The 14,452-nt window shown below is 42.2% G+C and overlaps 1 protein-coding gene across 3 annotated transcripts in view; it reads right to left on the bottom strand.

The window, feature by feature from the left end:
- Nucleotides 1–14,452, bottom strand: part of L3mbtl4 (L3MBTL histone methyl-lysine binding protein 4) — a 452,873-nt gene that overhangs the window by 364,479 nt on the left and 73,942 nt on the right. For 2 of the 3 annotated variants that reach the window (XM_039084811.2, XM_039084810.2), the window contains exon 2: nucleotides 9,213–9,314. In XM_039084811.2, coding sequence (XP_038940739.1) covers nucleotides 9,213–9,284 — 72 coding nt within the window. In that variant the 5' untranslated portion in view covers nucleotides 9,285–9,314. Of the gene's footprint in view, nucleotides 1–9,212; nucleotides 9,315–14,102 lie in introns of all 3 variants that reach the window. The other variant, XM_063267937.1, reaches the window with a different exon arrangement.

Here is a 14,452-nt window from a genome sequence, read left to right as displayed (position 1 = left end):
AGGAAAGGACCTGTTGTTGAAGGTACCATGCACTTCAGGGGCCCTGGGGCTAAAGAACTTACCTGAATGCCTCTTCCCTAAAAACTAACTTTCATGGTACCAAGGTACTTTGTACCAAAAGTTCCCCAAAAAGGTGGGCAACCAACAGTTCTACCTAACTCTGATACTTATGAACCACATCAACAACTAGGATGTCAAGTTAAGCCTAAAGGTACAGTAGTATGGCACACATAACTTGGTAGTAACCAACTGCCCTCTAATTGGACTTAAGATTGGCTCAACAAGAGGCAAACTATGCCTGGTACTGAAAGCCTTGCTAACTACTCAGTCTAATCATGGGTGTTTGAGGAGAACCTTCAAATGCTAATTTACTAAGCAATCCAAGTCCGTATCAGTACTCTCTAAGCATGTGGAAGGATAGGACACCAACCCACCTACAAAAACTTTTGACACAGAATGTGTTCTGCTTACAAGAAATGCAGAGAAAAAAATGGAGTGGAGACTGAGGGAATGGTCAATCAATAACTGGCCTAACTTGAGAGCCATCCCATAGGCAAGAGCTAATTCCTGACACTATTGGTGATACTCTGTTATACTTATAGACAGGTGCCTCGCATAAATGTCCTAGGAAGGCTCTACCCACCAGCTGACTGAAGCAGATGCAGATAGCCACAGACAAACATTAGATAAAGCAGAGGGAGTCTTATGGAAGAGTTAGGGAAAAAGATTAAGGGACCCGAAGAGAACAGAGACTCCACAGGAAAACCAACAAAGCCAACTAACCTGGACCACTGAGGAATCCCAGAGACTGAGTCACCAACCAAAGAGTGAGCATTGGCTGCACCTAGCCTCCAGACCCCTGCACATATGTAGGAGATGCACAGCTTGGTCTTCATGTGAGTCCCACAACAAGTGAAGTATGAGATGTTTCTGAATCTGTTTCCTGCTTGTTGATCTCATTCCCTTAACCTGGTTGCCTTGTCTGGCCTCACTGGGAGGGGATGTACCTAGTCCTGCAGAGACTTGATGTACCAGAATGTGGTGATACCCAGGGAGGTCCTTCACCCTCTCACAGCAGAAGAGGGGGGAGAAAATGGGAGAGGGACTATAGGTGGATCAGAATAAGAGGGCCAGCAATCAGTATATAAAATGAATGAATAAATAACTAATAAAAAATAGTAATCTATAAACATTTGTCCTTACATCCAAAGATAAGTGTAGTTTTCAACTCTTATCAAGGAGACTTTGCTTTGTACCAGATATACCGGTACCACTACAGAAAACCAAAATCAATCAAAAGAGCCCAGTCCTTCTGGATATATCCACAAAACACTCTTGAACCTAAGGCTCAGAGAATATTGCAGAAGAGGGTGTGGATAGATTGTAAGAGCCATAAGATCAGGGAGTTTGCTGACACTGTACCTCCCAGAATATTAGAAGTTACACCCATAAAATCTCACCAATATGACTGCACAAAATGAGCTCAATAAGAATGGCACTACTAGAGATGCCTAAGTGGATGGGTGTCTGAGTTAGGGTTTTACTGCTGTGAACAGACACCATGACCAAGGCAACTCTTATAAAGACAACATTTAATTGGGGCTGACTTACAGGTTCAGAGGTTCAGTCCATCATCATCAATGTGGGCACAGGCCAGCATCTAGGCAGGCATGGTGCAGCAGGAGCTGAGAGTCCTACATCTTCATCTGAAGGCTGCTAGGAGACTGGCTTCTAAGCATCTAGGATAAGGGTATGAAGGCCCACTTCCAACACTGAAAAACCTACTCAACAAGGTCACATCTCATAATAATGCTACTCCCTGGGCCAAGGATATACAAAGTATCACAATGGGGAAGAGCCCACAAGGCCTCAGCCCCACACAAAGAACTACAGGCAACTAAGGAATGCCAAAAGTGAAAGAAACAGTCTTTACAGAAACGAGCACCTAAATGGTTATCCAGTATGAAATGGCAGTTCCAAAATCATATGTGCAAGTAGCACCAACAGACTAAACAGATTGTGTGTTTGTATGTGTGTGTGTGTGTGTGTGTGTGTGTGTGTGAATTAACAATTAATAAAAATAAGGCAATGAGTTTGAGAAAGCAAGGAGAGATATGAGAGGGTCTTAGAGAGAGAGATTGAAAGAAATGTTGTAATTATATTATAATCTCAAAAGAGTAAAAAATAAAAATAAGATAATGTTCCCTACAAAAGAGAAGAAACACCTGACCAATAAAGAAAAAAAATGTGCACATTGCAATACAAATTACAAAAGGTCAAAGCAACGTTGTCCTTCAGAAGATAATGGCTCCTTACCTAATTAACTCAGAGACACTGAAATAAGTAAATGTCAGATGTGGATTTTAAAAGTTCAAAAAAAAATCAGCAAGCAGATTGAGACTTTGAAAAGAAAACCAGAAATACTGGAAATGAAACCTTAATGAATCTAATTACAGAATCCCAGAGTAAGGTATCACCGATAGAGCCAAGAAAGGAGAAGAAAGTGCATCAAGAATGGAGGGTGTGGCTGAAGAAGCACTGACATGAATAGGGGAAAGCAAGTGAACATGACCTTAACGTCCCATAAATGTGCCAAGCAATCAAGGACCACATCTAAGAGTCGTCAGACTAGAACAAGGAGCTCAGACATATACGAAGGGCAAAGATAATTTATTCAGGCAACTTAGAATAGAAATTTTCCCAAATCCTGAGAAAGAAACAGACACAGAAACATGAGAGGCATTTAGAACCTCAAATGGACATGAACAAAGGACAACATGTCTGCGCCATAATAAAAATGTTACAAACACAGGACAGTGGGAAAATATTAAAAGGAATAAGGAAAAACCACATTGATGCACAGAGGCAAACAACAAAATAACATCCTGTTGGTTATCAGAAACACAGGACAATGTGTAATGATACCTGCTGATCATTGGAAGTAAGTAACTGCCAAACTAGATTGCTATACCCAGCAAAACTATCTTTTTTATTTATAAAGCTATTCACATGTTTGCTACCACATGTCTGTTCCCTGCTGGTGGCAAACTACACATCCTGTGCCTACCTGACAGTCCCTCCTCTCAATTTTGAGACTCCAGACATGCACCACCAACTCCACCCATCCTCAGGGGGCCTGCATCCTTTACTCTCGCAGGCTCCTTATTTCTATGCAGGAATCTGAGACTCCTGTTGCCTGAAAACAAGGGAAAAGTGGAGGGAGGCTAAAGGATAAGCTCAGAGGAAGGAATGTTGGAGGGAATAGATTCATTCAAACCAGATTATATAAATATATGGAAACATATGGTAATAATTCAAATGTTTATGCTAATAGAAGCATTGTAGTACCAATAAAAACTGAATTAAACTTTATTGCTATAGAGGTATCAACAAGACACTATTAAATTTTAATTCTGACTAAATAAGGATTAATATTGATGCTCCTCTAACTGTTTAATAAATGAAAATGGAAGAAACATTGCTAGACTCATCCAGTTAAGCATTTCCTACATGACAACAGTGGCTAAGACTACAACAGAATGTAACCACAGAGCAATATCTTAATGACTGTAGATACAAAATGGCTAATGCAATTTTCATAAACAGACTTCAAGAACAAATTAAAATCCACATAGCTTACACACCACAACTGAGGTCACTTTACCAATGTTGGTTTAGTATATAGAAATAGTAAGTGTAGTGCACCACATAGATGGGATTAAGGACAGAAATCACATGCTTATCTCAAGACAAGCAGAAAAGGAATTTGACAAAGTTCAACAGTCCTTCATAATACAAGCTCTGAAGAATCTAGATGGGATGAGGCTATAGCTCAGTGGCAGTTGGCTTGACCATAAGGATAAGGTCCTAGGTACAATTTCCAGGTCCAGCTTTAAAACAAAAGAAATCTCAGGAATAGAAGATCAGTTATAATGGTACATGACTTTAATCCCAGCACTTGGGAGGCAAAGGCAGCTGGACCTGTGAGTGTGAGGCCAGTCTGGTCTACAAAGTGAGATCTAGGACACTGAGGGCTACACAGAAAAACCCTGTCTCAAAAAACAAAATGGAAGGAAGGGAGGATGAAGAAAGGGAAGGAAAGGGAGGAAGGAAAAGAAAGCTTAGCATAGAAGAAATGGACCTGGACATTATAAAGGCTATATAAGGAAAATCTAGGCTGGGATCATTCCTCTCACATCTGAGCATGCTTGCTTATCAAGTTTTATTCAATACAGTCCTCAAAGTCTTAGAATAAAAAGAAAAAAATCAAAGGAAACAAAGAGGCCACATTATCCTTATTTGCAGATGACATCATGCTACACTTGAAGGACTCTACGGACCTCTCCAGGAAACTTAGAAATGAAACCTCTTTGAGCAATGGGGGAAGGTACAAAACCAATGTACAAAAGTCAGTAGCTTTTCAACATAGCAGTGACAAACTTGCCAAGAGAGGAATCCAGGGGAGGGGGATTCCTTTCACAAAGGCTTCAATGAGCTTGACAAAGAAAGTAAAAGACTTTTGCAATAAAACTTCTAAGACACGAAAGAAGAAAGCAGAAGACCCTAGGTGATAAAAAGATCTCCTTTGATCTCGGATTGACAGAATTAATATCAAGAAATTAAACATATTATGCAATCCCCATCAAAATTCTAATGACATCCTTTGTTGAACAAGAGGAAAAAAACTAAACTTCATATAGAAGCAGAAAAGACTAAATGACTAAGGCAAGTCTTATTAAAAAAAAAAAAACAATGATGGTGATTTCACAGTACCTGGTCTCAAATTATATCACAAAGCCACCGTATTAAAGTCAACATGATATCTGGCACAGAGACAGACCGTACACCAATGGAACAGAGGACAAGAAGACAAATCTGCTCAGCTTGAAAGTTTGGATTTCCACATACACCAATGACTCCAGATGCTTAGCTAAAATTCTGCACAACCGTCAGTTAAGATTCGATCAGAGATCTTAAACATAAGCTAGACTCTTTAAAACTGCTAGAGGGAAAACAAGCCAGACAGGGAAAGACCAATACCATGCTACTCTCATTCACATGCATGACCTAAGTTTAAAATTATCTATGTGCATATGTGTGTATGCATGTGTGCATGTGTGTGCATGTGTGTTCATATGTGTTTACATGCATGCATGCATCTGTGCATGTATGTGCATATGTGTCTGTTCATGTGTGTGCATGAGTGTGTATATGTGTGTGCATTTGTGCATCTGTATGTGCATGTGTGTGTGCACGCACGTGTGCATGTGTGTGAGTGCATGTGCGCACGAGTGTGCACGTGTGTGTGCATGTATGCATATGTATGTGCATGTGTGTGCATGTGTATTTGTATGTGTGTGTACATGTGTGAGTGCACGCAGGTTTGCATGTATGTGTGCATGCCTGTGTTCATACATTGAAACTAGAAAGGGGTTCATGAGAAGGAAGGAAAGCATCCTAATGGAGGGAGAAAGTGAGGGTCCCAGAACATAGCTGACATGAAAACAGAACAGGGAACTGTTGGGGAATGAGGGCAAACAGACTGTGTGCCCTGGACCACAGGGTAAAGTAGTATTGCAGCAGGATGGATCAGATCAGAGAGCAGTTGGCACGAATGTGTGAAGATGCCACCATAAAGCTTTGTGAGCGTCTAAAAAATAAATAAAAATAAAAGAGGGAAAAAAGCCAAGAAAACGAGTATTCAATCTTTTTTTTTTTAATCATGGCATATTTGGCATATTCCCAAAATGAACACTATGTACCACTCACCAAAAAGAATAAACAGACCTGAATCTCCAAATTATGCATAGTAACTGCCAAAAAAAAAAAAAAAACAAAAAAAACCAGAGCACTAGGGACATAGGGCGGTGGTGATATAGTTGCAAAGCAAGCCCAAGGCTCTAAATGCAGGTAAGTTATTCGTCCATTTAGGATAAGCACTGTGGGTGTGTGATATGTTCATAAACACCTATAAGAGATGTGTTGTTTTAACTTTCCCTTTTGTTTATGTTTCTTGCAGAGACACAGCAAACTATGAGCAGTAGTGACATATTTCAGGAAATACTTTATATTGTTTGATAATAAAAATAAGCATGAGGGGTTTGGTAGAAAAACTCATTTCTTCCCTTAGTGCCTATCTGTATTTGTCTTTTTTAACTGTATGCTCATTTTTGAAAATACAAATAAATGTCTTTACAATTCTACTTACAAATGCATAGAAGATGAGCAAATGAAAACCCCAGTGCCAGCCTGAGGGTGGTGACTCACATCTTTAATCCTAGCACTCAGGAGGCAGAGGCAGGTGGATCTCTAAGCTCAAGGCTAGCCTGGTCTACAGAGCATGTTCTGGGACAACTAGGGGGCTACACAGATAAATCTTATCTTAAGAAAAGAAGAGGAGGCGGAGGACGAGAATGAGGAGGAGGAGGAGGACGACGAGGGGGACGAGGAAAGGCAGACTGACTTAGGACTATCCCAGAAATACACCCACACCCCCTGCCCAAAAATACAGGCTCCTGTCATTGATATTGATTATCTACCAGAAGTGATAGAAAGACTCCACTCCTCATGACACCACACATTTTGGGCATAGGACACCAAGATAATAATTTAGTCATGACCAGAGAACTTCCTGCTGACTACCTGCTGACTAGTACTGAGGGATACTCTATAGGTTGCTGGGATGGAAAAGTCATCAAAACCCTTACCCTGTAAACACTGATGACTGGTATAGTAAAATATATCCATAGGTACAATAGTGGCTTGAATTTTAACCAGCTGCTCTCTGGTTGTATTTCTACCCCACAGAAGAGACGCATAGCTGGCACTGTAAATGCAATCAACAACCTGTGGCTAGAGAGCTCACAGGCCATGGAGGTGAACCATTCTTCTGCTAAATTCATACAATGTCACTCTGCCCTCTGTGTTCACCTATGTTCACATCTCTCTGCTCATAGATGGCTCATAGATTAGATTGGCACTCGGACCTAATCAGAGAAGCTTCTCTGTGCATTAAGTTGTGATTTATGCAGAAACTCACAACTGGTCAAAATGTAGAGAATTTAAGTGTGTGGGTAGAACTCAGCCAGTGATGAAAACAAATCGTCCACCACAGGGGGCTTCAGGATGCTCTCCTACCTGAAGTTTCCACTGGGCATAAAGTTACCACAAGGAGATGGCTTGGGCCAGAGGACTAGAGTGATAAACACTGTGTAGTACCTGCCAGGGGGCTACACTTTGCTGTGAAGTGTTTTCAAGTGTGATTAACATTAAAAATCAATAGATGCTGATGCAAAGCAAATTAGACCAATGATCAGGTCGGTCTCGCCCAAAAGACTGGGCCTCTGAGAGGAAGTAGAAGCCACTGAGAAAGAAGAAGTCTGTCCCCAGTCAGACCTGGGACTCAGGCCTCCAGGATCACCTCTTACCTGGGCCTCCAGCCTGTGCTACAGAGTTCTGATTTGGTGATCACAGTGATTTGCAGGAGCCAAATCTTTAAAACAATTGTCTACGTGGGTTTTGAGATAGACAGACAGATGGGTGGAGGGATGGACAGACATCCTGTTAGTGGAGCTTCTCTGGAGACCTCTGGTAAAACCTCGGGTGTCAATAATCTCCATTCCTTTTCTTGGTCGTGTCCACTCTGTGGGGAGTGGGTGTGGCGGCAGGCCTGGGACTGCACCACTCTGCCTGTATCTTTGTAAATGCACTGTGTTAATTAACTCGGGAACAAAACGGGCCAGTGCCCTGCGCCCGTATTTACATGTGGGATCTAGAAAGGCCTCCTTCAAAGAAGTTGAGATTAGAATAGTGGTTACCTGAGCCTGGAAAGACTGGAATGAGGGAGAGTGGTTATAGCAGCTGACACCTGGGGTTTGGGTATCAGTTGCCTGCTTAGGAGTAAGCTCTGAGGCAGCCTCAGACATAGGGTCTCTATGGGGAAAGAAAATGGACGCTCTGAAGATTGGAGAACGTTTTACCACAACAGGACAGCCAATGGGACAAAGGAGACTGACTCAGTGGGTAAACTGCCTGCTTTAAACCACAAGAACCCACAGAGACTGCTGTCTATGATACAAAGGCAGTGCTGAGGATGGTGGGAAAGGTTACCTGGAGCTCATTGGCCGGCTAGCTGACCCTACCTGGTGAAATTCCAGACTCATGACAGATCCTGTCTGTGTTGGTTTGAATAAGAATGTCCCCCACATAGGCTCACAAATTCAAATGCTTGGTCTTTAAGGCATGGTACTACTTGATACAGATTAGGAGGGATGGCCTTCTTGCAGGAACTGTGTCACTTGGGATAGGCTTTGGATTTCAAATGCTCAAACCAGGTCTCTCTCTGTGTCTATGTCTCTGTGTCTGTCTCTGTCTGTCTTTCTGTCTCTGTCTCTGTTTGTTTCTCTCTCCCTCTCCCTCTCTCTCTTCCCCTCTCTCTCTCTCCCTCTCTCTCTCTCTCTCTCTCTCTCTCTCTCTCTGTCTTGTCTCTCTCTGTCTCTGCCTCTCTTTCTCTGTCTGTCTCTGTCTCTGTCCCCCACTCCCACCCCACCTTTCTCTCTCTCTCTCCCCTTGCTGCCTGTGGATCCAGATGTAGAACTCTCAGCTACGTCCAGCACATGCCTGCCTGCATACCACCATGCTTCCCTCCATGATAACATTGGATTAAGCCTCTGAACTGTAAGCCAGCCCCAATTCAAGGTTTTCCATTATAAGAGTTGCCATGGTCATGGTGTCTCTTCACAGAAATAGTACAAGTGACTAAGAGACTATCTCAAGCAAAATATGGAGGCGGGTGGTGTCTAAGGAAAAACACCTAAAGTTGTCCTCTGGCTGTCTGCACACATGCACACATTAACATTGAATGGTTTTGCATGTGAAACAAAAACCAAAAAGTTTGAGTAGACAGATATGTTTAACCTGACCTAAACAATAAACAATGTTAAAACAATATGATACAACGTATAATTTTTTTATATTTTAATGTATCAGTTCAAAAGCAAGGCAAGAAAATTAAGATCGCCTTTTAGAATACACCAGACTTTAAGAACACTTAGACCCTAGAATAACATGATTAAAACTCGACCATGAGCAAGCAGGTAGTTTTGAGTGTCTGGAAGCATCCCTCGGGTATGGTTACTGCGGTGAGGTCACTACAGTGCATTTCAGCAGTAATCAGCAACTGCAAGACAGATCCCGAGGCTGACACGTCTTACCATGCGTCCGTCCTGATTCATGTGCTCTGTGGACGCCATGCTGAGCTTCCTCTTCCTGTTAGGCTGTCTCATCTCCACTTCAGAGTTCCTTAGCAGTGTTTTCTGCAAAATAGTGGCACGGTGTTAAACATTGGAGGGACTTCTCCCCCTTCTCAATTACAAGAGCAAAGAAATCGCATGCGACTGTGGTCTAAAGAGCTTGAGTTTATCCCTCAGAGTTTATATGTAGAAAGCCTTTAAAAACACAGCTTGGCAGGTTCCCTTGAGCTATGGCCCTCCAGGTGTCCCACAGTTCTAGAGAGCTGTTGTCATGAAAAGGCCTGGTCACCCTGGGTTTTCATCCTGCTCTGAGGTCTCTAGCTCCCTGACTCATCCCAACACTATGTTGCTGCCTGTCCTGAGAGCTCCTCTAAAGCCAAGCTGATGCCACACCATACCCTTGAACCCCAGAACTGTAATCCACATAAGCCTTTAGAAACCAGAGGGGAAAGAAATTCCACAGGAAGACCAACAGAGTCAATGAACTTGGATCCTTAGAGGTTCCCAGAGACTGAATCACCAACCAAAGCACATACATGGGCTGAACCTAGGCCCCCACCTCCCAAACATATGTAGCAGAAGTGCAGCTTGGTTTCCAAGTAGGTACCTCAGCAACTGAAGCAGGGGCTGTCCCTAACTGTTGCCTGCCTGTGGATCCTGTTCTTCTAAGTGGGCTGCCTTGTCTCACCTCAGTGGGAAAGGATGAGCCTAGTCCTGCAGTGATTTGATGAGCCGGGGTGGATGGGTACCTGGTGGGGGAATTTCTCCCTTCTCAGAAAAGAAGGAGAAGGGAGATGGGAGGAAGGGCTTCGTGGGGGGGGGGGGCTGGGAGAAGAGGGGATCTGTGATTGACATGTAAAGTGAATGAGTGAATAAAGAAATCAATAAATCAATAAATAAGTAAATAAATGGGAAAAACATGTCTAGCTTCAGGCATTTTATTATAGAACAAAGAATCCAACTAATGTAAATACAGTTACATTTGCTATAACTGTCTTTAATTATAATTGCTGAACAATATAATAAATATAATAATGGAAAGGGTGATATCTTACACAGAATGTAAGAAAATAGTTATTGCTGTGTTTGGCCTTGTTTAGGATAAATGTATTCATTCATTTGTAAACTTAGATGGCCAATGTGAGGATTGTTGTTATCTCAGGAGCCTTGAGATTTTTTTTCCTTTTTTTTTTTTTTTTTTTTTTTTTTTACCTAGCAAAGGCAACTGTCTGAGACACAAGCTCCTGTACTATACACATGCACTACAGAAGGTGCCATTCTGAAATATACTTACTGATATTTAACAACTGGCATACGGTATTGATTTAACAGCCAGTCCTGAGACAAATTCACTTATCTCTGACAAACTTAGCAAACAGCCATACTCGGTCCTCCCTACTCAAGAACTCTCATATCTCCTCTTCCCAAATCTGCCCTCACAGCTTTTATGCGGCACACTGCCAGACAGCAGCAGGCCAGTGGGAAGAGGCTGGGATCCAGCTGTGCTCAGCACACACTGTCATGCTCCCCTCTGCACTTGACCCACACAGAAGAAAACACATCCTTTCAAACTGTGCCATGCTTGGGGTTTGTGGCAGCTCTGGCCTTGCCTGAGCCTCAGATTAGCATGCATTATTGTTTCTTCCCTTAGTTCAGTTTCCAGGTTTGGCTGTCTTTGAATCCAGTGAGCATTTCTTGAATTATCATCTCGTATGTGAGCACTGTCCCGTTTTAATTTGATCTTACCCTCAATGTAATGATCTCACAGTTCTTCCCAACACAGTGTACACCTCCTTTGTCCCATCTTCTGCTGACCCTCATCCTCTGGACCCCCCCCCTTCTCTCCACATTATTGCCTTCTGTATCTGCCACTACTGACCCATCCTTCCTAAGTCAACTAAGGAGACTTCAGAGCCTTCAGAAACAAAAAAACCTTCTTTGATTACTTCCTGTCGCAAATGGATCTTGCACACTTTGCCTACACTTCATGGTTAGTGTTTACACCTTCAACCCAGCACGTAATACTTTGAGATAGTTTTTTCTTTATTTCCTTCTTTATGAGGCTATAAGCAACCTGATAGCAAGGATGGTGATCTGCCCATCCTTGTTTTTCATGACCCAAATTATACCTGGCTCACAGAAGACTTGGAGTATGTTTTTGTTAGCTTTAACTGAATACATGCCTCATAGCCCTGACTCCAACAGATGCCAATCTCAGATGCAAATATTACTCCTTCTAGAATCCTGGATGACTAGTATCATTTCAAACTCAACACCTGTCTCTTTTTCCTTAACACACACACACACACACACACACACACACACACACACACACACACACACACACCAAAACAAAACAACAAAGGAACCCATTTCTCACATCCATTTGCTGTTAGGTGTGCTCTTAAGACAGGCACTTACCTAGTAAATTCAATATCATTTCATTCATTTGCTAAGACGTAAATATGATTCATCATCCCTAGCTCCAGGTAATATTATGAACATCTATGCAAATTAACAGCTTAGATGGAACGCCTTCAGCAGCAGATTATTACTACACCAGACATAAGCCTTGGCAAGGCTGGCTTTTCTTTCTATTGTGAATAACACCCACAGCTTGTCAAACAGAAATCATCTGCTACTGACATCTCCCCTTATAAACAAGGTGATCTGCCTTGCTAATCCCTGGTAATTATCTCAGTAGCCCTGATTTGTATAAAATGTGGAAGTCTGAATTTTTATTATGTGTCAGGGACAAAATAAATGCTTCTATACCAAGGTTTTTCAAAATAAAAATTTGACAATAAATTGAATTCCCTATAAACTTAGAAATAATACAGCACTAATATATAAGGTACCTAAGAATGCAAATATTTTATTCCAAAGAGTAAAAGGATCAATATAAAATAGCATCAAATATAGAAGATGAACGATATATAGGTAATGGTCACTTGATGGTCATTCAGGCACACTTACAGACAGACTTACAGAGAGGGTCTACATACCCATTTTGAAACCCAAGTCTCAAACTTGGCATAGTCAAAAAAACCCAGGACATTTCTTTGAACAGAACGTAATTTGATGTTCTTGGCCCAGCACCTAAACTCTTTGTATTATTCTGATTACTACTGATAATGGCCTACTCCTAAGGAGTCCAAAATAGCACACCAGCCACTGTGCACATTAGCCAAAGTCTTCTTGATTGGCTTTAAAGAAATAAAAAACTTGTTAGAAGTCAGTGAAGAGTGATGTACAATTATAAAGCACATTCTCAAAAGGAAGAAATGGCAAATGATGACCAGGATGAGCCACGCAGTGGATGTGGAACTGTTTCTATCTCTACCACCCAAGGTAAGCTGGTGGGCTTTAAATTGGAAAATGTTATAAATAGCGTTTTACATTTCGAAAAGTGAGAAAGGTAAATATATAAAGAGCATATTCTGTAGGAAAACTGGAAGTACTTTTTGATATTTCAGTTGATCATCAGATACCTTTACTCATATTGGGAGCTCTTAGTCACACACAGAAGACACTTTCCTGACCTTTTTACTTATAAGGACAAATCAGGACTTCACTGAGACAGCATCTTGACATCTCCAGCTCTTCAGATTAAATCAATATCTATGTTTGTCTGCTGTTAGGCTCAGAGGCTATCATCCCTACAGTCAGAGGTACTTTATGGAGCATAGGGATGCTTCCTCAAAAATTCCAGAAGGGTGATACACATGGTACTACTTGCCTGGGATAGCACATGCAAGGGCATGACTTTCTATTCCCCAAATATCCAAGTTTAAACAAAACTTAAAAGTACTTACTCTTACATAAAATTTACCCTTTGGAGGAAGGGAGGAACCAAGGTGGGAGAGGGGATGTGGATGGTGAAGGAGATGTAGGGAGGGCAGGAGAGAAAGGAATAAAATTTCAGAGGGGGTGGGGGTCATCTCCTAGAATGCCAGAGACCTGGGATGGGGCGGGAAGTCTCTAGGTAATTGATCATGGTGTCTCTAGCTGAAACTCCTAGCAGTGGAGGATATGGATCCTGAAGTGGCCACCTGCTGTAGCAAGGCAGGACTCCCAGTAAAGGGATAAGGACACCAGTTCACCCACAAAAGTTTTGATCCAAAATTGGTCCTACCTACAAGTTGTGCAGGTACAAAGATTGAACAAGATGGCAGAAATGGATAATCAATGACTGGCCTAAATTGAGACCCACCCCATGGGCAAGAGCCAATCCCTGACACTGTTATGAATGATACTCTGTTATGACTAGAGACATGAGCCTAGCATAACTGTCTGAGATGCTCTACACAGCAGTGGATAGAAATAGATGAAGATAACCACAGCCAAACATTTGCTGGAGCTCAGGGAGTCATATGGAAGAGTTGGAGTAAGAACTGAGGGACCTGAAAAGGATAGCGACTCCACAAAATGACCAACAGGATCAACTAACCTGGACCATTGGATACTTCCAGAGATCAAGCCATCAACCAAAGAGCAAGCAGGGGCTGCACCTAGGCCCCCTGCACATATATAGCAGATGTGCAACTTGGGCTTTATCCAGGTCCCTCAACAACCAGAGTGGAGGCTGACTCTGTTGCCTGCCTGTGGATCCTGTTCCCCAAACTGGGCTGCCTTGTTTTGGCCTCAGTGAGAGAGGATGAGTCTCATCCTGCAGAGACTTGATGTAACAGGTTGGGGTGATACCCATGAGGGCTTCCACACTCTGAAAGGAGAGAGAGGGAAATGAGGGAGGAGGATGTGTGAAGGATACTGGGAGAAGAGGAGGGGGCTGAGAGCAGGATGTAAAGTGAATAAATGAATTATTTAATAGGGGGATAAAAGAGTACTTACTGCTTGTCGAGGACCTGAGTTCAGTTCAGGAAATCTGACACTCTCTGTTAATACCCACAAACATACAGTATACAAATGTACATACACACATGAACAAAAACAAACAACTGTCTCTGTAAAACAGCAGTGAAACAGCAGCAGAGCATCGAGGCTAAAAATGTTGAAGTCAGGTGTGGCCAGAACAAGGATTTGTCCCTCTGAGCGAAGGAGAGCCCAAAGCGGCCAACCAGAGATGGATGCAGTCAGCAGGAAGCTCCTGGATGGTGAGTTAGGGGTTAAACCAAACTTTGGCACAGAAATCAAGAGCCAGTGGCTGTGTGCAAGAAGGCAAACAATGACAAGCACAGAAA

This window comes from Rattus norvegicus, chromosome 9 (genome assembly GCF_036323735.1).
Source record: "Rattus norvegicus strain BN/NHsdMcwi chromosome 9, GRCr8, whole genome shotgun sequence".
NCBI classification, from domain to species: Eukaryota; Metazoa; Chordata; class Mammalia; order Rodentia; family Muridae; genus Rattus; species Rattus norvegicus.
Note: the sequence above shows the minus strand (reverse complement) of the source record. Positions and strands in the feature narration are given on the sequence as shown.